The sequence below is a fragment of the Polyodon spathula genome, chromosome 23, assembly GCF_017654505.1.
Source record: "Polyodon spathula isolate WHYD16114869_AA chromosome 23, ASM1765450v1, whole genome shotgun sequence".
Taxonomy (NCBI): Eukaryota; Metazoa; Chordata; class Actinopteri; order Acipenseriformes; family Polyodontidae; genus Polyodon; species Polyodon spathula.
This window is the reverse complement of record NC_054556.1, coordinates 4,359,628-4,385,641: the sequence shown is the minus strand read 5'-3', so window position 1 is coordinate 4,385,641 and position 26,014 is coordinate 4,359,628. Positions and strand designations below refer to the sequence as shown.

At 37.7% G+C, this 26,014-nt stretch overlaps 2 protein-coding genes across 7 annotated transcripts in view; one reads left to right on the top strand and one right to left on the bottom strand.

Annotated features, from left to right (window-relative positions):
- LOC121297980 (RAF proto-oncogene serine/threonine-protein kinase-like) overlaps positions 1-7,973 on the bottom strand; it is a 29,553-nt gene extending 21,580 nt beyond the window's left edge. For 3 of the 5 annotated variants that reach the window (XM_041224642.1, XM_041224643.1, XM_041224644.1), the window contains exon 1: positions 7,482-7,639. The gene's annotated coding sequence lies outside the window, so the exon portion shown is untranslated. Of the gene's footprint in view, positions 1-7,481; positions 7,641-7,662 lie in introns of those variants that run through there. The other 2 variants (XM_041224641.1, XM_041224640.1) reach the window with 2 other exon arrangements.
- Positions 7,974-19,142: 11,169 nt separating this feature from the next.
- On the top strand, positions 19,143-24,427 carry LOC121298203 (cellular nucleic acid-binding protein-like). Of its 2 annotated transcripts, XM_041225148.1 has the most exons (5): positions 19,143-19,253; positions 21,279-21,446; positions 21,638-21,700; positions 21,887-22,085; positions 23,383-24,427. In XM_041225148.1, the coding sequence occupies exons 2-5, from the start codon at positions 21,302-21,304 to the stop codon at positions 23,498-23,500; spliced, it is 525 nt and encodes a 174-aa protein (XP_041081082.1). In that variant the 5' UTR covers positions 19,143-19,253; positions 21,279-21,301; the 3' UTR covers positions 23,501-24,427. The 2 variants fall into 2 exon arrangements, with proteins under 2 accessions (XP_041081082.1, XP_041081080.1); XM_041225146.1 differs by lacking the exons at positions 19,143-19,253; positions 23,383-24,427 and adding an exon at positions 23,184-23,253.
- The last annotated feature ends 1,587 nt before the right edge of the window (positions 24,428-26,014 follow it).

Sequence of the window (26,014 nt, the reverse complement as noted above, 5' to 3'; positions counted from 1 at the left end):
CTTAGGACAACAAGCAGCTGCTGAACCTTGTTTCGTGGGTTCACAACATGTTTGGACACTGTATTGGTGTTAACTCTGCCAAAAGGACATGTCTCATGGTGTGGTGTGCAAAGCAAGAGAAAGGCAGGCAATAATATAGCTAGCACTGCTAATTAAACATGCATTCCAACAATGGGAGGGGTTTTTTCAAACATTTTTTGTTGTTTGTTTTCATTCTTTTTAGACTGTGCTACAAATGGTTTCACTTTTTCTAAATAATTTTAGGCTTCGCTGTGAGGCTTGCAGATAATATCAGTCTTCTTACAGCTAATCTTTTAAACTCACCAGGGTCACAAATTCCCTGAAATGATTGAGTTGCCAAGATGCATTTTCTGTATTTGCATATCCATTCATTGTGTGCTGCGGTAAAGCTGATATCAAAGGAGCCTGAAAAGGTTAACCCCAACTTGGCACTGCTGCTTGCCAACCATTCCAGGAAACAATGCTGAAATAATAAATAACAATGCTGAAATTGGTCATTATTGTTATTAAGATTTGTATTCTTTTACTGCACTTCACATATCAAAAACGACGTAAAGAGGTATGTAAGATTATTATCGTACAACAGAGAAGACATTGACAAGACTCATCGAAAAGATTGTGTACATTTATTATCAAGTACTGTTCCAATTAAAAGTAGACTTTCTCATTTTGCTTTTATTAGAGGTAGCATTGCTGGTTTATCAATTTAGACTGCCTGTGCTAATGATAGCTAATTTCTGATAGTTGATATTTCATTTACCAAAAATAACAGAACTTCTAAAATCACTGCATTCAGCCTCCGCCCCTCTACAGCATCCTCCTTGAACAGATTGCTCCTCAATTCCACTACTATACATAGCATTACAAACTGCAGTATTAATGCACTCTTCAGAAAGTTTATGTATCAAATATAGCCTCTTCAGGATGCACACATGAAGTCTCGCCTATACCTTAAAACAGCCGTGCAGCCTTACAACTTACTAAAGACGAAAAACTTTTCTGCTGTGTAATACCATTCCAGCCAGCTGTTCAGCTGGTGAGTGAAGTTTGGAGAGATCCAGTCTGACCTTGGCAGTCCTGAATAGCATTTTATAAGCTGAAGTGCAGGAAGGCAAGGAAGTGGCATTTTCAAAGGGAACCTTTAAAAAGGATCAGATTCACCCCCCAAAAAGTTCACTGTGCAGAAAGTACACCCTTTTTATATAACCCAAGCAATTCTCGTCTAGAAAACCTTCCTGCATACGCACTAGTTGTTTCTTACTGGTGTTGTTGCATAGCTACTTTCCTTTCAGGAATTGCTGTTGCATTGGAACACAGACTGCCTCAAACCAGTATCCATATTGTGCTTCATTATGATGTAGTTCAGAACACAGTGTCAGATAATGATGAAGCTGTTTCTATGAGCTCACACAGTTTCATACATCCTCTCTACAACCTGGTCTGTGGGTCACTGCTGCCAATTTTTTTGGAACCATATCGGATTGCTCTGGTCAGTCTTTCTCAGAATGCTCGTTTTGGACTGTCCTCAAGGCGGAGTCAATCTGCGGACGGGGACCAATTCCACAGCATCCTGAGCCAAATGAGACCATGCTGGCCGCCACACCATTCCTCTGGCCTACAGCTGTAATTTAGGGAATACTAACTCAAACCTTGCACTTTTTACATAGGGGTCAGGTTAGGTACAATGGGTTTTAAGCATATAGCCACACAACACAGTTACTTTCTATTATCCATCCATTTGTCTTTAGATGTGTCTATTCAGAGATGGAAATAAGACTCCCATTGTATAGCAGTCTTATCCACTTCTGGTTTTACTATGAGCTTAGTAAGACACACCTGAGCTTGTTAGCTATACACTGTGGCTAATCAAGCTCGTAGTAAAACCTGGAACTGCTGTGCAACAGGAGTCTTACTTCCATTCCTGTTATGTTTCTGTTATTGTTGCATGCCTCCTAACTGTCAGCTTTTATAACCCAGATGATTTTTTACCTGCACACTGACCAAGTTAAAATAACCAAAAATAGTGTGGTTGCTCCTGGTTACAGTAACTAATACATGGTTCTTGTTATTCAGACACTTTAAATCTTTTTCTGTCACAAGTGAATTTCTTACATCCACCAGAGGCAGAATGTTGCTGGGGAAGAGGTTCATGCATACACTTTTGTCTACCTGATGTACCTGGTGGTCAGCGATACAGTACCCAGTGGTGCTTAAACTTTTTAAAAGTTTTAAAATGTCACCAGGATCTGATGACTGAAATAGGAAACGATACAAAGTGTATCAGAGGAACAGGATAAATACATTTGATAACTCTGATATCTCACCCCCATACGAGCTTGCCCTTTAACTGCAAGCTCCCAACAAATAAGGAACCTTAACTTCCCCCAAACTCCCACTTTAAAAACAGCCTCGTAATCTTTAGTAAACCTTATTATTGTGAAATCTTCAGCCTTTGAACAGTCAGAATCAGCAGAAAACAACGACATTTTGCAAAACAAGCCTATGTACCATTTCTCCAGCACTGTCTCTTACACCACTGGTTGTAAGTCCTATTTGCTTTAAACACCTTTAAACACCTTCCAAGTCAACTAGTCTAGTGTTGATAGGCGCTGACAGCAGTATAAGCCCATGGGTACTCAGCATGCGCAAGCTTGTTGTTCACATGAGGGACACACTCCAAAATACCAGTAAACATTTTAAAACAGTGAAAACAGACGTCCTCGTGTCTTTCTCCATAAAGTAAATATTTATAAGATTTTCTCAAATGGCGGCTTCTTACTTTGACCCTTTGATTTTGGTAACTACCTCTAAAATCTCTACTGTTTAAACACTTCACACATACACTGCTTTTAATTCCTAACACTCATGTCTATCTACCATCACTGGTATTTATTTGTGTGTGGAGAGGGATATAAGCAGCTCTGGCCACACTTGATTAATAAACCATAAGTTAAACAAAACACCTTTGAAGTCACATACTTAAATGTATCATTGAACCCACCATTGTAACATTCAATCAAAAAGTGAGGTAAGCAATACTTTCTTTATACTAGATGCCTTCACTCTTAGAATGTGTCAGGGTCAAAATACAAGGTGTGCTTTTTTTTTTTTGTTCTTTTAAATAAATTTTGAATTCTCATAGTTTTATTAATATTTCCAGTGGTCTGAACATCTGGTAACAGTCAGGACTACAAGTCAGAGAGCCATTAAGGTGAAAACTTACTAAAGTTTTTTTTTGTTTGTTTCACAAATGGCAAAGAAAAATCTCACTCCTTGGACGCACCTAACTGGAAACAGGGATGGAAATAAGACTCCTAGTATCGCATACCAGTTTCACCCATTCCAGATTTTACAATGAGCTTGATTAGCCCCAGTCCATTGGTAACAAGCTCAGGTGTGTCTTATTGAATTCATAGCAAAAACCAGGAATAGATCATAATGCTATGCAATGGGAGTCTTATTTTCAACCCTGAGAAAATTACAAAACAAATCTTGGTTTGGGATCTTTGACAGCTTGTTTATAAATGTAACTTTAGTAGCTCTTCCTGGATCCATGGATGCAAAGCAGCACAGTGTTTCTGATAATAGGACACAGCGTTTATGAAATGTTAGATTTTGTTGACGTATGAAAAGTAGATCTCCAGTATCCGAGCTACAGTACAGAAGCTTGCTTAATTTCCCAGAAGCCTAGCAGATGTGACAGAACGTAGGTGCTATGGAAACCCCCACTTGCTTAGTTTTTTACTGCTTACCAAAATGTTTACCTAGAAGAAGTAAAAAATAAAAATGGAGGGGGGGGGGGGGGGACTGTGCTTTGATGACACTGTAGCTTTGAAAACTTAAACCTCCAAAAGCTGGGTTCATACCAAGAGAGTTCATACTGAAGAGCAGGGATTCCTAGAACTGAAATGTAAGCAAGACAAATTTATTGCAAACAAGAACAGGGTTTTGTTCCCATCGCTGCTGGGAACAGGCGAAAAAGAAAACAGTTTGACCTTTTAATAAATAGTGTACATTAAACAGACAAAATGGAAAATCAAACACTGAAACTAACGTTGCAGTATCATAGGTTTGTATTATTATTAAAAAAAAAAAAAAAAAAAAAAAAAAAAAAAAAAAAAGCTCCACTGACAGACATATGACTCCCAATGAATACCAGGCTGACCCAGTTTTGCTGAGAACCACAGCCAACATTTGCCTTATGAACAAGTCAAAATGAAGCTCTGACATAGACAGAACAGTATTATAACCGGAGCTAAAGAATTTCTGAAACAAACTTCACCACAATTGCTTCTCTATCTATATGCAAAAATGCAAAACCTGACACACAGACGGACAGCCGAGCAGCCTTCACATAGCCCCAGATTCTGATATTATCAAAAAAGATTCATCCCGATTAGACAAGCAGTTCTTGAAATAAATATTTATCTTGCTGAAAAAACAAAACAATTTGATGCCAAGCCTACTGTACTGTACATGGTATCAGAGAGAGCAAGAATGTCGCAATGCAGTTGCTCTTGCAATTTCATGGGAGAGATTCACCACCACCAGTCTCCCAAAGAGCAAATCCTTGTTTACAAGCAGAAAATATCTGAACATTACATGCAAACCTAGGTATTCAACATCCATTCAAGAGGTCACAATGTTAAACAATGCAGCACATTGTCAAAAAAAAGAGAGGTGTAAAAAGCTTAGACTCACTTTTCACCCATTTAGAAAACACCAGTAATTATTTTGAATACTACACTTGAAAAGGCAACAGTCTGTAATTTGCCAAACACATAGTCGTGTGTTTTTTGGGGTTTTTTGTGTGTGTGTGTGTTTGGAGGGGGAGGTTTTTATGACTTCAGCAATAAAAATTGGAGTTCAAATACTTTCCACAACCTTTACTGTTGCCATGTTGTTCTGCATAATCTCCTCTAGGTCCAATATCTTTTCATTGGTAAACACGTTCAGGCATGTCTTCAGATCCCCATCAGAACTTGTGGGAAACCATATTAACATTCCCCCATGTGACGTTGTCATGCTGTGTGCTATTAGTAAGATTCTCTTTTCTATTCCACAGTACATGTTATCTTCTGTGGTGGAAACAGCCTGTAGGCAAACAACAAAGGCCTCAACAACAAAAGTTAAGTTTACTTTTTTCAAAAGTTAAGAAAAGTTACCTCAACAACAAAGAGGCAGCCTTGCTTAGGGGAATATCCTGATTTATTGTTACTCCTGCTTTGTGGCCAACAGAGAGAGGAGAGGGGGAGAGTGAACCAACAGTACCTTCCTGAGCTGTGTCCTCTGGATGGTAGCACAGAGATCCGCATTGTCCAGAAAGAACTCGGCCAAGTCTGTTAAACAAGCAGCAAGTACACAGAAGCAGGACACCATATAGATCCAGACATCAATAAAACACTAGCAAAATGTGATAGCAACAGACACAAGGCTAGAACATCTAATACTGTACATTAGTAACCCTACAATATATTGATGACATGTACCTGCTAGTCCAGTATAAGCAACCAAAGCTCTTTGAAGACTCATGTTAATACAGCTACTGTAAAACCCAAACTGTGACTCCTAAACGGTGTCACTAACTAACCACATCTCAATGGCTCAGCACTCCTGTCTCCAATATAGGGTCCCTTGGGGCCCCAGGGACCAAATCAAAATGAAATATCTTCATTCAGGGATTGGGTTAGGGAAAAATGGTAAACGGATGATACATTTTCATGACAAATGCTTTAGTAACATTCACGGCTGTAAAAAATAAAAATAAAAATGAGCTGAGCCATGCCCTTTTCAGAAATACCAAATAACACAAAGGAAATTGTGAATGAAATGAAATTATATTATAAGCAGTAAAGGTAAAAATAAAAAGGTCCATTCAAAATTGTAATGTCTCTAGTGTTAGCATAGTATTGAATGAGGTGAAAGTGCTTTTCAGCTTGTGTAGCTGCTGGTTCAGTATATCAGGAAGACCACATTCAGAGGGAGTTAACCTACTGCAGAAGAACGTCATACCTACTGTATAACAAGACTGGATAATCAGTTCTCTTCTCACAAGTCAAAATGTAGGTGGAACAGATGTGCAGACATAAGCACAGTCTGCTAATGAAGATACATATAAAAGAACACGTCCACTACATCACAGTGTACATAATAAAAAGACACCATAGATTGGGCAGTCTTAAAAGAAAGAGAAAACCAACTATAAAGCAATGAATCTCATGCAAAGCAATCTTTTCTACAGCCTGTACATCCCTATAGACAATGTAAACAATGGATTCCAGGTACTATGAAAAAGGTGGTCACACTGACCTACAGTACATCCCCAGCATGTGGGACACAATCTCAAAACAAGTAAAGGGAAATGTCATCAAACTCAGGCAAACGCATCAAAGATGAACTCTGGGCTTCATTAGCCCATCCAATTAGAGGCATAACTAAGATACCATTAACTATGATATCCTCAAAAAAATCTGAATCTGACTATGAATGTGCATGCCAAAATATATCTCAATTGGCAGTGCAGTTCTCCTTATAAATATAGGTTACTATGTAAATGTAGCATTTAAAAAAAGCCACGGTCTCTTTAATTCCCAATAAATAGCACAATTAGTCACCTTTAACCTCACAGAGCCAATACCTTCAAGTCTGTTTCTTCTGGCAGACACTGGGGATAATAGTGAGTCACATTATTGATATTTACCACTGCTGTACTTTCAGAACACTCCTACCACAAACATCTAAAAACAAATGCAGCAAAAAAATAAAGACGTTCAAAACAGCCCATTATGTTTACACGATTAACCAGTCAAGAAATAAAATGAATACATCGATGTAATTCCAAAAACAGTTACAACATACGCCGGTATACAGATTACATTTATATAAATACTTTTTAATTTGGTCACATTTATTTTCCAAATATCGAGTAAGACGGTCACTCACAGCAACCAACTCTTTCTCGACTTACTTTCTTTACAATCCTTTTTCCAAGCGACATGTGTAATAATATTAGGTATAGTTAAAAACAACAGCAACCATAACGATGCATAGCTTACAGTCTAGTACTATATTCCAAAATCATGGATTTGTGAGAAAAAGATTTCCTGAAGTTAAGTGAAGGAAATAAATCTGTTTTCATCTGTGGTTACAAATTGCATTAAACCTCAAATAAAAACTTGAAACGATCGACACAACCTTTCTCTGCACTTCAGTCTTTATTAACACTACAGGCCTTTTTTATCAGACCCAAACTCTCAGAGCCAAGAACATTTTAAAACTATGTACAACAGTACTTTTTTTTTTTTTTTTTTTTTTTTTTTTTTTTTTTAATCTACTAACTAAACGTCTATGACATGTATATGTCCACGATCCCCCAGCTCAAGGGCGACTTTGTCGATTAAAATAAAAAGTCAAACAAAATAACTGAACGCTGTTGAATGGCACTGCAAGAGAAAACTTACCAAAGAAAGTTTGAAAAGTTCCTATCCGCCATAACTAGAAGGAAAAGTAAGGACTTTGTGACATCATCGTCATCCTATTTGCAGAAAGTCAGAGAAAGCGTCTGTGTATTGAACTTTTTATCAGAGCTCCACATAAAGTAGATCGCGTGGGAGGTCACAAAACAAAACATAAATGCATCACCTTTTGTTTTCTTTTTTAAAATGTACTTAATTCTTCTTTTCGGACTTGATCTGTCTTCTTTGTAACCTGGCTTCTTTTGCAATGCGCTACTTTTTTAGATTGGAATTGAAAGAGCCCTCATACACTGTTTGAGCGTGTATGTCACATGGGTAACTGGAGCTTAAACAAATTACGTGATGTGTGGATTTTAACGTTTCAATGTGTTCAACTCAGTCTAAGCAATTGGTATCCTTGTATTTCGAGTCGCATCCGAATGTTTTAACCAAGATTGCGCGATTTACATATTTTAGGTCTCTTTTCAGAAGGTTAGGCGGGGGTTGTGTATGTTAGCCTAGTGCGCCTGCTTGACGCCAGTGAAATTGGATCCCTGACTCAATTTGGCAAAAGCCACACACTATCCACTCCGAGACCTCTTGTTTACCTTACACAGGAACTCGGGACACTGCAATATAACTAGATGAACAATTCTTACAATGTTGGAGAGGTGCAAGACGTCCACAAGAAAAAACTGCAAGTGCTTCGTCTTCATTTGTTGGTATAGTGTATGTCATTGCTGTCCGTTATTATGAATATTTTCTTTAGTTATTGGAGAAGTAATAAGTGTTTTACATACATGTAACGGTAGTTCCTCACATGCATCGGCTATCATATTTTTTCTAAATGTGATACACATGCATATTTGTACTTATATGGTCATAATAAATGCGTCTGTAAATCGTTCTAGCGTTATTCTTAGGTTGTCTGCAAATCTCTAATTTTTATCAAATGAGCCTCAGATTAAGCCCTTTTATGTACTGGTATTTAAAATAGAAACAGCTAGTGTAACAGTAGTTAATGTAATTATTTGCCACGGTGATGTTATTATTGTTCGGGCAAATTTACCCCACTTTTTACTCGTACCGAAGCAGAAATACTGACTGCGAGATCAATAGAATTAGTTCAGGCAAATCACGTAAATGTGTAGAAAGAAGTCTTTGAGGTGGTGCTTAGAAACAGTAGAACGCTGCTCATGCAGACAGGGATAATAGATGGGTGTCTAGTCTTCTGCCTGCACCATAATAAAGGTGATGTGGTAATCTTATGAGAAGCACAGGTGTTGCATGAGTGACTCAGCCTGAAAGGGACAGAGCCTGGGAAGCAGCACGCACGCTCAACGCACTGCCCAGAATACAGATCCCATCCTACAGCAGCTGCTCTGACCCGTGGACTGACAATTGCCAAGTAAGAAATAAAGAGTTATATAGTTTATTTAAACCAAACAAAGGCATCGCCGGTTCATTACAAGTCAAGCTATTTATTGTTTGCACTGTACACAGTTCATGGGAATAAAGTCAATCATGATAAGACACTTAATGATACTTCCTTTAAAAGGTAACTGTAATTTTATCCTCAGCTACACTATTGACTCTCTGTGTGTTTAACAGCATTGAATTGGGGTAAAACGTTAAGTAGATACGACGTTAAGAAGATTGTTTTTCTGCTGGGGGCTTAAGGGGACAACAACCCTTTTTTTGCCTCCCCACTATTTAATTTGTTTTATTTTTTGCCCACCAGCCGCCACTGGTTACATATTGCTTAGGCTTCTCGTAAGATATCTGCACATCTTCACATTTCTATCAGATGTATATTAGATCAGCAGGATCGCAAGTGGTATTAATATAGGTGTGGACTGTTGTTGACAGTCAGACACTGCTGCCAGCTGTCTGGAAGGTCTGAGTTGACCAGGGGGCTGGAAGTTGAAAGGCGCTGTGCTGCAGTACTAAAAGGGTGCTGGCACAGAATGCTGGGCAATGCGCCCTCATGCAGAACACTAGGCGACGTATCTTACCTGCTTCCACGACTTGAACACATAGCACTCCTGAGTAATTAAAATAGAAATGCAATATTTTACTGTTATTATCGTGTGTTCATCGCTGAAATAACAGAATTTATCGTTTCATACTGACTCATTCATCGTCTTTTTAGAAATATTGTGAATATTTTTTAGCTGAACAAACTTACCATACAGTGTGTTTACAATGACTTTTTGTTGCAAGTAGAATTTGACATGGAGATGTGCATTGTTAATTTGACCCTCATATCATAGTCAACATGATCAGTTTGCTGTAGTTTTTTCTTTTTATGTTATACTTAATGTACATTCAGATATACTGATTTATTTCATATGCGATTTAAAATATGCCTATCATATCTGTTGCAATCAGTCTACCTATTATTATAGATATACTATACATGTTTCTGTATATAACCTTTCAGCAAACACCCATTAAGCATGTAACTAATAGGTAAAGAAAGCACACTTACAGTACAATGTGTTGCTTTTAACCCAGATGGACATTACATGCTGGCCATTCATACATACAATTAAATTTCATCTATATCAATTCCCACAAACAGCCAGGGGATTTTCTCTTCAATAATGCAATAGCAGGTGATTATTTTCTCCTCATTTGAAAATTGCTGTTCAGGCTCCAGGACTTCAACTCCATCATTTCTAATTTCACTAGATGACAAATATAATCTGGTTCATTTCAGGGCAACAGGGAACCACAAGAAAGCTTGTGGAGATGAAATTGAACGCTGTCATTATAAACGTCCACCACCGCACTGCAATTAGAGAGCATGAGCAGTGCTGAATGACTAGAAACTGCACTGCACTCAGCAAAGGGCAGACATTAAAAAATAAAGGTCCTGTATTTTTAAGGATTTTGGTGCTCAGGAAACCAAGCCCCTGCGACAGACATCCCAAGGGTGAGCAGGGCAGTTTAGTCTTCATGTTTAGATAACCACAGGCATCTCTTTGCCTTCCAAGGTGCCGCACTAGCAGTACTTTTGTCATTTGTTTCAACAGAGCTTGCAGGTCCCATGTATAACCCTCTTAAATGAAGCACAAAGAAACTTTGTGACTGCATCTAAAGCTGAAACTAACATTAAGAGGAGACACACACACACACACACACACACACAGTTTGTCAATATTTATCTGTTTCACTAAGCAAGGGCCTATGCTTTGTTAATCTCTGGAGAATTTTGCAGATGCTGATGAGTAAAGGCATGATGAAACAATTTCCAGCCACTGAGTTAAACACTCTAATTATAGAAACTGTGGACCACACCTCCATGACTAGCCCTGTTACTTTTTGCCACTGTAAAAACATTTTACACCCTCTCTCAAGTGTTGAGCTGTCACAAGTGTATCTGTTTTTAACCACCTTTGAATCATATTACTTGCATGCTCAACTTGTATTATGTACCCTAATAACAAACTGTGCTGTTGTATATGGTTGGCTTGTAAGGCTGTGTCTGTGTGATTCAATTTGTACAATCTGTTGCAAATTAATTTACAAAGTAAAAACAAAAAAAAAAGCTGCAATGCCTAAACAAGGGCAACCCTTTCATGCAGCTTTTGAAGGCTGTGATCACCTATTGTTCATTGCAGTACCTGTGTGCTTACACCATACTGTATAATACTCCAAACTCACCCCTTAAAGTGTAGAAAACAATAGTTAACACAGGGTAAAGCATTGGGAATGTGGGAAAAACAGGACATTTTTTAAGTCTTTCATCACTTTTTTTTGCTAGATGCTGAAGAGGTAAGGAGTTGTTGATTAAAGTATTAGGTAACTGTATTCACTGTAAGTGTTTAGCACTGTTGGCTGTACAGTGCAGACTCTGTTCAAGCACTCAACTGAAACCCAGCAAAACAGATCTACACATGTCTATAGCTGCTGCTGTGCTTTTTATACAGACTGCACACTGACACAGACATGTTTTACTCACTGGAATGAAAAAGGGCGCCACTTACAGGACAGTATGTAACACTTCAGCTTGTGAAGATTCAGTTTATTCAAACAGATAAAAGGTGTTCCTCTCCTCATGATGTCACTTGCTACGATTACCATTTGTAAGCCTCACCACAGTAATTAACCATAATTAAATCTGCAAAGCAAGCCACACAGACACATTGCAAAGCTCTTTTCAAACCCACCTACGTGTAAGGGCTTTCTAATAACTTACGTCAGGCTAATTAACACCTAACTGCTCTGTGCTTTGAAAACTACTGCACAGTCACATGGCATGTAACATTTACATAGCATGCTGTGTGCTTTGTAAACTGTACTGCACAGTCACATGACATGTAACATTTACATAGCATGCTGTGTGCTTTGTAAACTGTACTGCACAGTCACATGGCATGTAACATTTACATAGCATGCTGTGTGCTTTGTAAACTGTACTGCACAGTCACTTGGCATGTAACATTTACATAGCATGCTGTGTGCTTTGTAAACTGTAAACACTTGCATGTAACATTTGCATAACACAGAATCTCAGTGTGTCTAGTTTTATTTTCTAGGATAAAAAAAATACAATTGTCCAACCATGGCTCTCCATGGTTTAATATCTAACATATGTTTTTAAAAGAGGCATTCTGTTCCTCTCACACTCTCTGTGTCTCCAAGTTATTAGCCATTTATTATTCTGTTTATAAATAATATAATCTGTTCACTACCCAACTAACATCAATGTTGTATCCAATCACTCTCAATCTGTAGCTCAGCAGGTCCTTTTTTAATCCTACAGTGTCTTCCGGCACAAACTTCATCCAATTGTATCATTTTGGCACCTGATCTGGAAAGAATCCCAATTCATGCAACACCAGGTGGAAATCCAGTTCCCTGAAGAGTTTAATGTAGGTGTCTTTCAATCCTCGAGAACCTTTCTTTTTGCAAGTGCACATGGAGAATCAGCTTTAGATTTTGCTGGTACATACATTTGGTAATCACAAGTCCTATAACCCTACAGAGACTCATGATATGTCACTGCATGGTCTATGAAGACAGAAACTGAAGGATGGCGACAAACAGGTGCTCAAGTCAATTGGTTTGTGTTACAGGTTAGCATTCACAGCCTGTGAGAGACAGTAGTAACACACATGCAGCTCAAAAACTCGAACTGCAGTTCAGAGCATTATCAAAGTGAGGGTTTTCATTTCGTCTGCCTTTATTTTTTTATTTAAATGCCATCTGTTCTTTATAGACTTATCACACAAGCCTTTGACATCACATGCTGTCCCAAGGGAAAGGGGGTTGGTGTCATTTAAATGACACGTCTCTGGGGTTAGAGACAGAAACAGGTTCAGAGACAGACAGGTGGGCATATTATCCTATGCGTGCACACCATAGACAATAAACAAAGCAAACAAGAGTCCTGCCATCACTGGAAAGCTCCTACTTGAACAAAGCAAATTAAATTAAAAAAACAAACCTCTCAATTTAGTTTTAAGAAAGCATTCATTTAATTAATCCAATAGGACGTTTTGAGAATAACCAGAACATTCTCCTATTCTGCTGTTTCAGAAAAAAAATCTCTCCACACCGTTGCACAGCTGTTTACAATTGCTTAAAGGAATTGGCATCTTCCAGGACTGTTAAAGTAGGTAATGAAGGGCTATCTATCACACATCCTAACTGAATGCCAGTACTAAGATATCAGGCGTCATCATTACTAGGCTGCTAGCTGGTCATAAGCAACTTTTTAGTTAAAGAGGTGCACTGTAGCACAAGCAATTCAGCTTTATTTCCGAACTCACCTGAAATATCCAAGGCAAGCATGACTAGTGAAGCAATCCCCCCACAACAGGTGACAATAACAGACTGCAGGGGGCTCTGCCATTGTTGAGCTGAGGGAGAGCCTCTGGTTGCATTACTCGGCCTGCTTCGGTGGCAGGCAGGCGATTCCTCAATAGCAAAGCAGCATCCTCAAGCACACACTGGCTTTATAAAGACAGCTGAACGCTGCACACACTGGCTTAATAAAGACAGCTGAACGCTGCACACACTGGACACCAGAGCCACTTAAATGCTGTTCAGTGTTTTTCTGTGAAAGAAAGAGAGGTTTCCGTTTGTTATCTCTGTAAAGTGTTGGGGAGTCTCACGTATCCATCATCCCCCAGATTCAAAGGAAACAATGCTAGAGCCAGTAGCTCACATGGTTACAGATTGATAATGATGAGCTGCTGTCTGCAACAAAGAATCAGAGGGAATATTTAAGGTGTTCCCTAACCATGGCTTTTTCCATTTTATTACCATACATTCTTAAAGGGGTAGAACAGATTTCGTTTTATCAGCTAGTAACACAACTGTAAACTGGATTCTGTAGAGGGAAAAATGATATATAGTTATATATAAAACAAAAAGTAGCTTGTCATTTAGTGGAATCTATTGTAGGCAGAGTCATTGAAAACCAGCAATAGAATTAATCTGGCACTAGCAATAAAATTAATCTGGCACTTGTTCAGGCTAGGGTGTGACTTCTGAAGGAATATATTTGAGCTTCTCAGTCTGATAAACGCACAGTTTCTTCATTGTTCTTGCTATGTATGGGATACAAGTTCTCCAGAAGCAACAAGGGGAGAAGAAGGGAAACACACACACATTAAGCTACACTTTAATTTCAATTCAGTACAGTATATCTAGTTGTGTACGCATTATACACTGTCTTTAATTGGACGTGTTTTAAATCATGTCTTTGACTGAAAAATATTAGTAATAAATATAACACAGCCACATTCAATTCCAGATCTGCAAACAGTGAATACACACACAGTCTTTTCTACATAGCAGTGCAGTTGCTTTGGACATCAGAATGCAATCCACCTTAAACCACTACGTTGCAATCTTATTGATCTCCAAATAGTTGAAAAGGGTTAGCAGAGACTAAAGAGGTTGCTTGAAGATCAATCAATGACATGACTCATACAAAAACAAGCCATACGTACTTAAAGTGTTCTCCGGAGTGGGAGCTTAGTAACAGCATGCAAGGCTTTTAACTCTTTCATGGCTGAATGAAATTACACCCAATGTTTGATTTTCAGATCTGTTTTGACAGACCAAGGCAAAGAACTGCTACACATTGTGAAATGAATACCACTCCTATCTGGTACAGCAGTATTATTTGCATTGCTATGATTTGTATGATTATCATTTTATTCTAAACATGTTGTCTAATGATAGAACCATAGATCTGTAATCAACCCATTCCAGGGCACTGCATCATGCTTTTAGACATGACAGTATCCCATATGAATGCAAGCATAATAGAGGTACACAAATCCAATGTGTCTGTAATCAGACTCCAGTAATAAGGGTTCACACATTGCAGAGCTTCAGGTCAGTGTACAGGACATGGGGTTTCAGACATGCTCTTTTTACACTGATTCTCCTTTGCAATCTGCAACCCTGGCAAGTACCTTTTAGATGATTCATTATATAGCTTATCTTGTGGGGGGGGGGGAGGGGGGGTTGGCTACTGTCAGACAAAGTCAATTTACAGACTAAGAGGACACTTAGCGCTCTCCTTTTCTCACATGCTATCCTTTCATATCAGCAGCCTCATCCTATGTGAAATAAACACCTGTTCTGGATGGATATCAACATATTAAGTGTCCTTTTATTCCAGAGTATCCCTCTCTTCCACTCAAGTCAGTCAATAATGAGCTGGCCCTCTTGAAAAGGTTATTGGTATTTAGTGGGGTTTTTTTTCAGTGTGTTTCAACAGAGAAAATGTTTTCATACAATATAAATGGAATTGAAAATTCATAATTCACAACAACATATTTTGCTTTGAATTACGCTGCTGTACTGTACTATTACCCAATGAATTGCAAAAAGAGGTTGTGGCATTACACATATTTCTGAGAAAGTCATTTAAATAAAGTGTCATCTTATTGTATACATCCTGCACCTTGCTACCAGTTAAATTTAGGCCTGCCCCCAATGGTTTTTGATATGCTACTTCAGATTTGTTTTAATTCTAAGGTAAAGATGAGTGTATCTGAGGGAAATTCATTAAAAAGCGTGTGCTAGCTATTCAACTCCTCCAAGTGGCGGCTTGCAGGTACTACCCATTAAAACAGAGAGTGTTTTCTATTGCACCTCTAGATAGTAGAGAAAATACTTGCTAGGACTGTAAGTTCCAGCTTCACACAGGTAACACTGGTATTAAGAGGTACTGATACACAACGATGTTGCACTCTGTTTATGGGTTTATGGGGAGAGGTATGGCAACCATTGTGTTAAAAAAACTAAAGAGTTAAAAAAGGCAAAATATTAAATACCAAGATAATCTGGACAGATTTTTTTCTGACAGTCTGTGATTAGTATTGGAGTTCAGTTTACAAGTACAAGCTATCCCCCTTTATGGAATAATTTCATGAGCCTGTTTGTCAGTTTAGGGTGGAAATGAGTACAGATCCTGCACCCAAACACCTGTTTTTCAAGGCATAAAGATGTTAAACTTGCCACACATGCTTGCTTAGATTTGTTGGCAACAAATCTTTTGCCCTCACCAATATCTTCCTTTTCCAGCAGGGGTCACTGTTAAAAAATGGATTGAAATGAGAACTGATATCAAAACAGGAAAAAGGAACAGATACAAAAGAGCTGTACCATGAAACAATGCTATGTCCTATCATCATACTTTTACTGTTAAACTGCTTTGTAATCAGAGATAATAGCATAGTTAATTACACTAAATACACCCAGAACTAATATTTAAAAATAGGCTTCTTGTTTGTACAAGAAGATGTTAGAAATGAAAATAACATTATACACATGGATTTATTATATATATAGGCAGCTGGCTCTTTGAGCTAATATATATATATATGCAATAAAATGCCCTTCTATAAAACACAGAGAAAATAGCTCTGTCAAGGCACTAATTAGAAATCAGTGAAATGATCGTTAATGTAAAGACACAAGTGACTTGAAGAAACTGGAGACACTTGTGTCACATGATGATAAACTGTTTGAATTAGGAATGCAATACACACCTATTGGTCTGCGTGACTTCTTAATGAATAATTGCAGAATTCATGCAAAATACATATGCCTGTGGCTCAGTCACAAACATGGCTGTCTAGGTAACAGGAAAGTCCTGCTTGGCTAGAAATGAATCAGTTGAAAGTCAGTGTAAGACTACAGAAATGTATTAATTTTAAATCGCCAACGCAACATTTTTTTTTATTGGAAGGCAGCAAAGAAATCTCTGCAACATATTTAGGCAAACTGTGGTACACAAATTAGTGAACACCAAAACAAATGTAAGCACAGGACAGGCTCTCTTAGCTTTGGGGTGTCGAATGACAGCATCTGCCTTTCAGTTACTCCAGCAAGAGCTCAGACTGATAGCAGCAGATGTCTAAAAGTTTTGCAGCTGCCAGTGTGGCCAAATGCATGCATGTGAAAAATCAGTACCTTCTGACCTACTTTAGCAAGAAGCCTGCCATGATTTACTGCGGCGATAATTCTGAATATTACCTTATGTATCTCACACAGCCCTCATGCATGTACAGGGGCGGGACTGGAGAAGTGCTCACAGCACCATGCTAAAGATGCAATGCATTCACACCCCAACTTTCCCTTCTCACGTATTCAAATAAGCCTGGCCCCTTTCTGATTTAAATGAACATCTCCCTCTGACATTTCTAACCGAACTCTACCTTCCGAAGATAGATGGGGCAGGCGTCTTGTAGGCTCTAACAAGGCATTGTGCTGTTTTGTTACCAAACTCCTATCTTCTCAATTCTATCTTAGATTTAAAAAAGAAACATTTTGTTTGGCTGTGTGATTTTTCGACTGAATATTGTGTTTTTGTTTTGTTTTTTTAAGCATTATTATTATTATTATTATTATTATTATTATTATTATTATTATTATTATTAATTGGGGGACACAAAGCAAAAGTTGTTATTGAACCAAACAAATGTTATTAAAATAATACACCAATTATTAATCAGAAAAAGCAATGTTTTAATTGTTAATTTCTGAATAACCTTTACCACTACTTGTGCCTGCAGAAACACCTGGCCCTAAGGAAGACACATTCTTTACTCATGAAGTAGCTTTACAACATGTGTACATTAACGTTATTGCATGGATTGAAGATTATGCAGTAATTCACACTGCTTGACTTTTAATTTCTAGTGCTCAGAAGAAAATTATCATTCAAACCCTCATTTTTAACTTTGAGATGTATCCCTTTCTAGCTCACTGTCTGCCTTGAAGTGCTTTGAAGAGCAATTTTCCTCTGGGATAGAAAGCTGATTTATTCACCACTCACAGTGAATCTTTTTACTTGAATGTGCCCCAGATAGAGCTATAGACCAATCAGGGCAAATCCATCTTGTTTGTCAGCTCATGTCTTTGGATTAGTGCAAATGTAGGCATTTCCAATAAAATACAAGGATGGAAATAAGACTCCCATTGCATAACAGTCTGATCCACTCCTTGTTTTAACATGGGTTTAATAAGACACACCTGAGTTTGTTAGCTATACACTGCAGCTAATCAAGCTGGTAGTAAAACCTGGAATGGGTTAGACTGCTGTGCAATGGGAGTCGTACTTCCATCCCAGAAACAGACAATGGGAGAATTCCCATAAAGCCTAAACAAGTCCTAAAATATAAGAGGAATGATATGTGTAGTTTTTTTTTTTTTTTTTTTTTACTTTACTGAAGTTAATACAAACAATAAGTGTAATGGAGGACATCCACCAAATTAGTTTGACATCTATATAGTACTGGTCCTGTGTAATCAAGCTGCTTGCATAGAAACCATTTTTTATGTATTTGTTTTTTCTTCATGAGACGGTCTTCAAACGTATTTTTGAAAGATATGTAAAAATATAATTTGTGTCTGTGGTATAATACGTAACCTTGAAATCTAATCTGAACAAAGCTTTTTGTTTGTTTGTTTTTAAATATATTATTTACAACGTGCAAAGTCAAAATACACAGTAATATACAGAAAATCTGTTTAAGAAGCTACTACGTTGGACTAGGGAAAGGAATGGATTCTTTCAGCAATGTATGGTGGGATTTGGAGTTCATAGGAAGTAAGAAGTTGTATGCACTGCCAAGTACAGATTTCTGTAGATTTAGGGCTAGGGTTATTTAAACTTAAAACACTTTTTTTTTATTCTGTTAACTTCTCATCAACGCCCTTGCCAGGAGAACTATACATTGTGACTACACATTGTTCGCAGTGGAAAGTCCTCGAGTTTAAAACTAATAATAATAATCCGACCACACCCATAATGTGTAGTTTTAATGCTAAGAATCACGAAAGGGTAATTAGGTACACATAAAAGCAACAAAAAAGCAACAAAAAAAAGCACATCTTTGTTTTGCATAAGCACGTCTTTGGTTTGTATAAAGATTATGATTAATACATTGTTGCATAAGGAAAATTGTTCGGTTCCATGGGTTATGTTGGAGTTTATTTGGTTTAATTTAAACCCAGTTTGTTTGCCCTTAATTGTGTAGGTTAGCCCCTGTACCAACTATTAATTTACAAACTAGTACTTGGTTCCACACATGGGCTGGTTCAGAAGCAGGGAATTGGCCTCTCATTGGACTCCTTTGTGGTTTGCAACACTCGCTTGCCATTGGTACCTGAGAAGCAACGAGGCGTGTGCAGAGGCAGCCTGGGTGGGGGAGGGGCGCGCAGGAGGACCGTGCGCAAACCGCGTGTGGCGCAGGGGAGAGGAGGAACGGAAAATAAACCGCGGCGAGTCACGTAGCTACGGTAAGTGAAACCAAAGGCCAAAAGAAAAAAAAGAAAACGCGGTTTTACAATTGTGTTTTCGCGTCGCATTAATTGTAGCACCCCTCGAGTAAGAAACACGAAAAAAAGGCCAAAAACATTCGAGTTGTAACCGAACAAAAATTAAAAGGTAAACAAGTAAAATTTCCGACGGCTCACTTTGGCCTGCGGCGTCAGTCTCCGCGCGGGAAACACGGCTAATTGAACCGATTTCAAGCGCTGTTTAAGGTTAGTTTCGTATTCCAGTAGTCGGTATTTATGTTGATTTTTTAAAATTATTTTTATGTAAAGATAGGTTTAAAAGCGAATTTGAATGCCCGTGGCTTATTGGGAAGGTTGCGTTATTTTACTATGTGAGGCCCGGGCGTGGGTGGGCGGCGCATTTATCTTCCGGCTAGCTGCAGTAGCACGGCGTGGGGCTGATTTAACTGGACAAACGAGCACGGATCGAGGTGTTTTCATTTTCACAAACAAATGACTAGCAACCAAATCTAACGAAAACGCCTGTTTTTACCATAAAGTGTGTTGACCATGTGTCTCGTGATCTCACAGTTCGTCCGTGGGTATAATCGGTTAGATTAAACTGTGGAGATTTTAACTTTAGCATTTTCTACACTGTCAAAGGTTATTATTATTATTATTATTATTATTATTTTATTATTATTATTATTATTTTGTATAAATGTGTTCGACGTGGATGTCTAGAAATACGTTTTATTAATAGCGGACACTGGTGATCTTAGTACGACTACAGAAGTAGGGCTGACTCTTACCATGTGTAAGTACTATAATGTATGATATTTGTTACAACTTCGTGAATTTCTTGATATGCAATTGTCGCTTGAATTATAATTTCGTAAAAATTAAGGCATATTTTAATACATTAGTGTGGCTTTCTGAGACTGATAGTAAATAGGCCTAGTATGGCCTACACCTTAATCAAGTTATCAAACCGATCTTGTTTTAGTTTCGACCAGAATTTGTATGGCACATCACAAATGTTTAGATTTGAATTCAGTTTCTTAAATGCACACATTTTAATTGATAGTAACTTTAACAGTGCGATGTTTTCTAACATTTATTGATATGTGAACTGTGCTTCTGATTTGCTGTGTTTGATAATATTCATGTACATATCCTAAATACTAGAACGTTCCTACATTGTAGTAATCGTTTTTTTCTTCTGATAAAGCCAAACAAAGGTACTTTGACCCTTTTTGTGATCTAAAAACGGTCTACTTTCTAAACCACGATTCAGAATTAGGCCTAAACATTTTGCTGCCTGGAGCCTTTTTGAGCAAGGTTAGACTAAATAGCATTTTGAAATGCAAATGTAGGGACAAGGACATAATTTGGCCTTTAGCATGTGTTTTCTGAAACGAATAAAGACTAATTTATAACTCCTACCTACTGCGTCCAATATTGTGCTTGCGTAGGCAGATATACATTACTGTATTTATACTTTTGTGAATCTTTGAATGTGTTTTTAAAATATCTATTACACTTCAGGATAACTGCCATTGCTGTGCAGTTGTAGATGGATGTAAGGATTGTTTTTTGCCTTAGTCTTGATTGCAGCATAGAAAAAACCCTGTTGAACCCTCTGATTTGAGAAACAGGTGCAGTCATGTGCATTTTGAGACTTATCCAAAGTTTCTAAAATAAAAGCCCTTCCTTGCACAGCTTACAACAGCAAGTTTAAAAGAGAAATACCAAACTCTGGTTGTGGTAGACAAATGACTTTTGTCATTGTGAAAAAATGTTGATGGAAACTAATGTTCCCCAAAGAACCCCAGGATAGTATGAAGATTAGCATTGTATTGTCTGAAGCAATTCACTTTCTTTTTTTTGTTGTGCTTTTGTTGTTCCCACATGCACCTGAATTAAAATACAGAAACCAACAGCTTGTAGTTACTTTGCTGGTTGCATTTGGTGTGTGTGTTTAAAAAAAAATCTTTCAGTGTGGCGCTTGTTCTAAATCTCAATCTCTGAATGTCTTATATTTAGTTTTCAGCTCACATACTGTGGAAATGAGCAGCAACGAGTGCTTCAAGTGTGGGCGCACAGGCCACTGGGCCCGTGAATGCCCCACCGGAGGTGGCGGTGGTGGAGGTGGAGGACGTGGTGGTCGTGGGGGTAGGAGCCGCGGAAGAGCCGGATACAGTTCTGCAAGAGGTAATCTGGGGCATTTGGCTGGCTCCTAATATCTAAAACTGAAGACACCGAAGGTAGCTTCCTAAATGTTTATTCCTTGCTGAAGATCCAGTTCGAGTAGAATAGCCTACAGCAGCCAAAACGCATTGTATAGATCACTGTCAAGGTAGTTGTGCATAAACTGACTATCTTCTTTTTTCACTTTCTTTTAGACATCTGTTATCGCTGTGGAGAATCGGGCCATGTTGCTAAGGACTGTGAACTTCAGGAGGATGGTAGGTACCAGCTGTTTTAAATCCACAGCAAAAACCTATCCAACCAGTGTTAAAATAAATGCATGTTCTTGTCGCTATGTAGACTTCAGAGGTGGATGTACTGGCTAGTATAGTTAATGTTTTCAAAGGCTGTTGTATAATAATGCTTACTTGTGTATCATTTTAAGACTTCCTTTTTCTTTTTAGCTTGCTACAACTGTGGCAAAGGTGGTCACATTGCCAAGGATTGCAAGGAGCCAAAGAAGGAGCGGGAGCAGTTATGCTACAACTGCGGCAAACCAGGGCATCTGGCCCGTGACTGCGACCATGCAGATGAGCAGAAATGCTATTCTTGTGGAGAGTTTGGGCACATCCAGAAAGACTGCACCAAAGTGAAGTGCTACAGGTAAATGGGAATACCATTTGCTAAGACTACAGTAAAGCAGGCTGAAGTGATGCTTTAATACAGGAAGAGATAGTGCCTTGCAGTGATCTCAATTGTTGAAAATTTGCTTTGAAAAGTGTTTTTTGAATACAATGTGTCTTTAATAAAGTAGATCTTCTCAACATGACTTGACTGCTTTGTATACTAAGCACATTACAAAATTACCTCTAATGTAGAGGCAGTAAGAAATTAAAGAGAAAGTTTGTCCAGGTGGGGAGAAAACCTGGCTTGAAAATCATCAGTAAAACACTTTTTTTTTTTTTTTTTTTTATAACAAAAGGGTTGATCCCTTAAGGCCAGATGGCTTTTATTGCATCAAGTTTGTGCTTGGGTTTTCTTTGGACCCAAATGTAAACCCATGGTCTCAGATCTCCTGAGTCCTAGCTTGCTGTTACAACCTGCAGATTAGCAAACTCCCCATCAATAACTATTCTTTGGTGCTGAATTGAACAACTTTTCAGTTATCTTCACTAGTATACTCTACTGTTTTAAATGACTGTACATTTTAATTTAGTATAAAGTAAACGTAGACCATTGATGCACTTCCTAGGAAGTGGAGAGGCCCCTCTTTATATTGTAGGAGTACCTCTATGTATGAAATGTTTTAAGTAAGATTCAGTTTGTCAAGAAGTAACCATTCCCTTGAGGCACAAAGGTGATGTAAAACACAATGTCAAATAAAGTTGCACAGTACAAATTTTCATGGGACTCCGACTATTTTACAGATGGATCTTTTTATTGTAAGTAATAGGTTTTTCTTCCTGCTCTTTACACGAGTAAAACCAGGAACATGCAATTAACAACACATCGATAAATACTCTCCCTCATACAAGTTTCATTACCCTGGTCCACTTGATTTTTGTCCAAGATCAATCTGACACACATTTTTGCGTACAACAGAATATTTGTCATGGCTAGACAATATCTGACCGAAACAACATAATGGGTATTCATTTTTTTTATTTTTTTTTTTTACATTTTTTTCTTGGAGATTGAGGGGGTAATCGTCTTTCTCTAAAAGATAATTACGAATCCTAGCTTGACATGCTTTGACTCTAGGACAAGTCCTTTCACCGTGCCTATGGAATTTGGTACAAGTCAGCACCCAAAGTAAGCATCTGAGTTGGCCTATGGTAATAAGTGTTATTTTTATGTTTGAATTTTATATATATTTTTAAATAACATTGTTAAATGTAAATGCATTTTCAGTTCAACTGACCATAAGGAATTTCAGATTAATTGTGATTTCTCTTGGTAGGTGTGGTGAAACCGGTCACGTTGCCATCAACTGCAGCAAGACAAGTGAAGTCAACTGCTACCGCTGTGGCGAGTCTGGGCACCTGGCAAGAGAATGCACTATCGAGGCTACAGCTTAATCCTTTTCCTTTGTCGCCCCTCCTTTTTCTGATTGATGGTTGCATTATTTTCTCTGAATCCTCTTCACTGGTCCAAGGTTGGCAGATAGAGGCTAGTCCCAGGCCAGTGAGCTTTACTTGACATGTAAAATGAGGAAAGGGGTGGGGAAAAAAATCGACTTTCTGCATTTAATACAAAATGTTTATGTTTAGTTTGGTAGAGGTGTTATGTATAATGCTTTGTTAAAGAACCCCCTTTCCATGCCACTGGTGAAATAGGGATTCATGAGTGTAAAGAGATGTCAGATAAAAACCCTCTCAGTTCTTGGAAGTGATCCTGTGTGAGAGGGAAAAAATCAGTCTTGGAAGTTTCTGAGAAAACTTCCACATATGATTTAATTTTTTTTTTTTGTGGTGAAAAATAAATGTTTGGCCTTGGAATGTTTGACCTCTGAAGCAGTTCACAACATGAGTTACATCAAGTTTCGGGCCCTAAAAGCAGTACACAGCTAAGTGGGAGCTAACTGAATAGGAAAAGTATAAATAACCTGTTTAATTTCAGGAGAAAAAAATCAGGATAAATTGTTTTATAAAAGCAAGCCGCTCGCAGTAATCGTGTCGGTATTGGAGCCACAGATTAGGTCATGGTTTCGGTCTCAATTTTCAAAGTAGTTTAGATGAATAAACCCTGCGGGGGGGGGGGGGGGGGGGGGAAATTCAAGAACAGAAAGCAGCATTTGAAGTTATGAGTAAGAATGTGTTTTCACAGAAATCAAAATGTTATTTTTGTACAATATATCAATTAGACTACTGTAAAAAAAAAAAAAAAAATATCATTTGCTTGTACTCAGTTTTAAGTCGGAAGGTAAATGCAACTGAAGTCCTAGAACATAGAAATGTAATTTTAAACTATCAATAAAGCTGGAGGAGAAAGGGGAGAAAGACTAATGTGTGTTTTGTTTTTTTAATTTATTTTCTTGTTTTGGTGGTTTTCTTGTGTATGAGCACAGTACTACATCACAAAGGTTTGAATTTTCACATTAATAACAAATCTTAAGTACACTTCTGGGATTCTGTTCTGAAGCAGAAAAAATGCTTGTTTTGTCACCTGTCTGAACTACTGAAATAAAGTAAGGTTACTTAAAATAATGGAAACTAACATAAAACTGTAAGAAGGGATGGGTATGTAGCACATTTTCCTTTGGATAACTTCAAATACAATCAGTTGGAATGTAGAAATGTACTGTAGAAAACTACACTGAAAGCTGGTGGTAAAAAAAGAAAAATGTCAATTTACATTTTTGTAATCTGTGAAAGTGCTTATTTAAATATAAATGCTAATCTACATTTACTGTATGTGTGTGTGTATATATATATATATATATATATATATATATATATATATATATATTATATATATATATATATATATATATATATATAAAATCTGTGTTGTGGAATAAAGCCTATGCAGGCTTGTGGATAGGGTGAGGTATTGGGTGAAATCAAGCAAGTTTTGAGCGCAAGTTCAACGGCATTTATTAATTTACAGATGCATTTGTTTCCTGTTCATTCAATTGCTAATTCATCGATAAGATATAAATTAAAACTTTAAATACACTGAATTGTCACCTAGTGTTTTCTAAAAACCTTTACCTTGTATTCGGTCGGTAGGCAGTACAGATGGTAAGTTATTACTTAGTCAAATGTATGCTTTATATACAGGGTGATTAGAAAGTAAGTTTACCATGTCAATGCACCATATTTAATTTGGTGAACTTACTTTCTAATCACCCTGTATAATATAACAAGTTCATTTTAATACACGAATATGGTGTACCTAGGTTATTCTACCTCTACAGTCTAATATGCTTTGGGTTATTCGGGTGGTTTCAGAACCTGATTAGCACTGATCTTGGACTAGTTTAGGTACGTTAGGCCAATATTAGTGCTAATTAATTCCTGAAACCTGCTGTTGTGTTACAGTAAAGCCCACAAATAAAAATGTTGCAAAGGAGGTCCAAATGCCATTCGAACCAATGTTGCATTGGCCAATGCATTTCTTCTCTCATCTTTAGGATCAGGTTCAGCACTGAAGTTCATACTGATTACACACAGTATAAAATTAGTCACCATAAATAAGTACTGCAAGTTTCCACAACCCAGTCTGCAGTAATTATTTTTAAAACCATATCAAATGCTGGTAGTTTGTTCTTGCATACATGTAGAATATACAGAACAGTTTCCCATTTCATTGTTCATCTTAAATTATCTTTGGTACAATATTTGCATTTCAGGGATAGTGTATTTCTATTTTGTTGAAAAATGAGTTATACTTTCTCTTGTGTAATGAAAAGAATAAATTGTCTGGTCTGTTGCTTTTGCTGGCCAGTATTTCTTGTTCTCATTAAGAACAATAAGGTAAGGTAAATCCTCTTGCACTTTGCAGCTGCTCCTGCAGAGATGCCTGATATTTTGTAAAATAGGTGATTAGTTATACTTGTTTCATTTAATAAAGTATAGATCGTTTATTTG

Bases quoted from the DNA above. Each gene is read 5' to 3' on its own strand.
- LOC121298203 (XM_041225148.1), top strand. From the start codon at position 21,302: ATGAGCAGCAACGAGTGCTTCAAGTGTGGGCGCACAGGCCACTGGGCC. The intron at 21,701-21,886 runs GTAGGTACCAGC...TTTTCTTTTTAG, and splicing joins CTGTGAACTTCAGGAGGATG to CTTGCTACAACTGTGGCAAA. The intron at 22,086-23,382 runs GTAAATGGGAAT...TTCTCTTGGTAG, and splicing joins ACCAAAGTGAAGTGCTACAG to GTGTGGTGAAACCGGTCACG.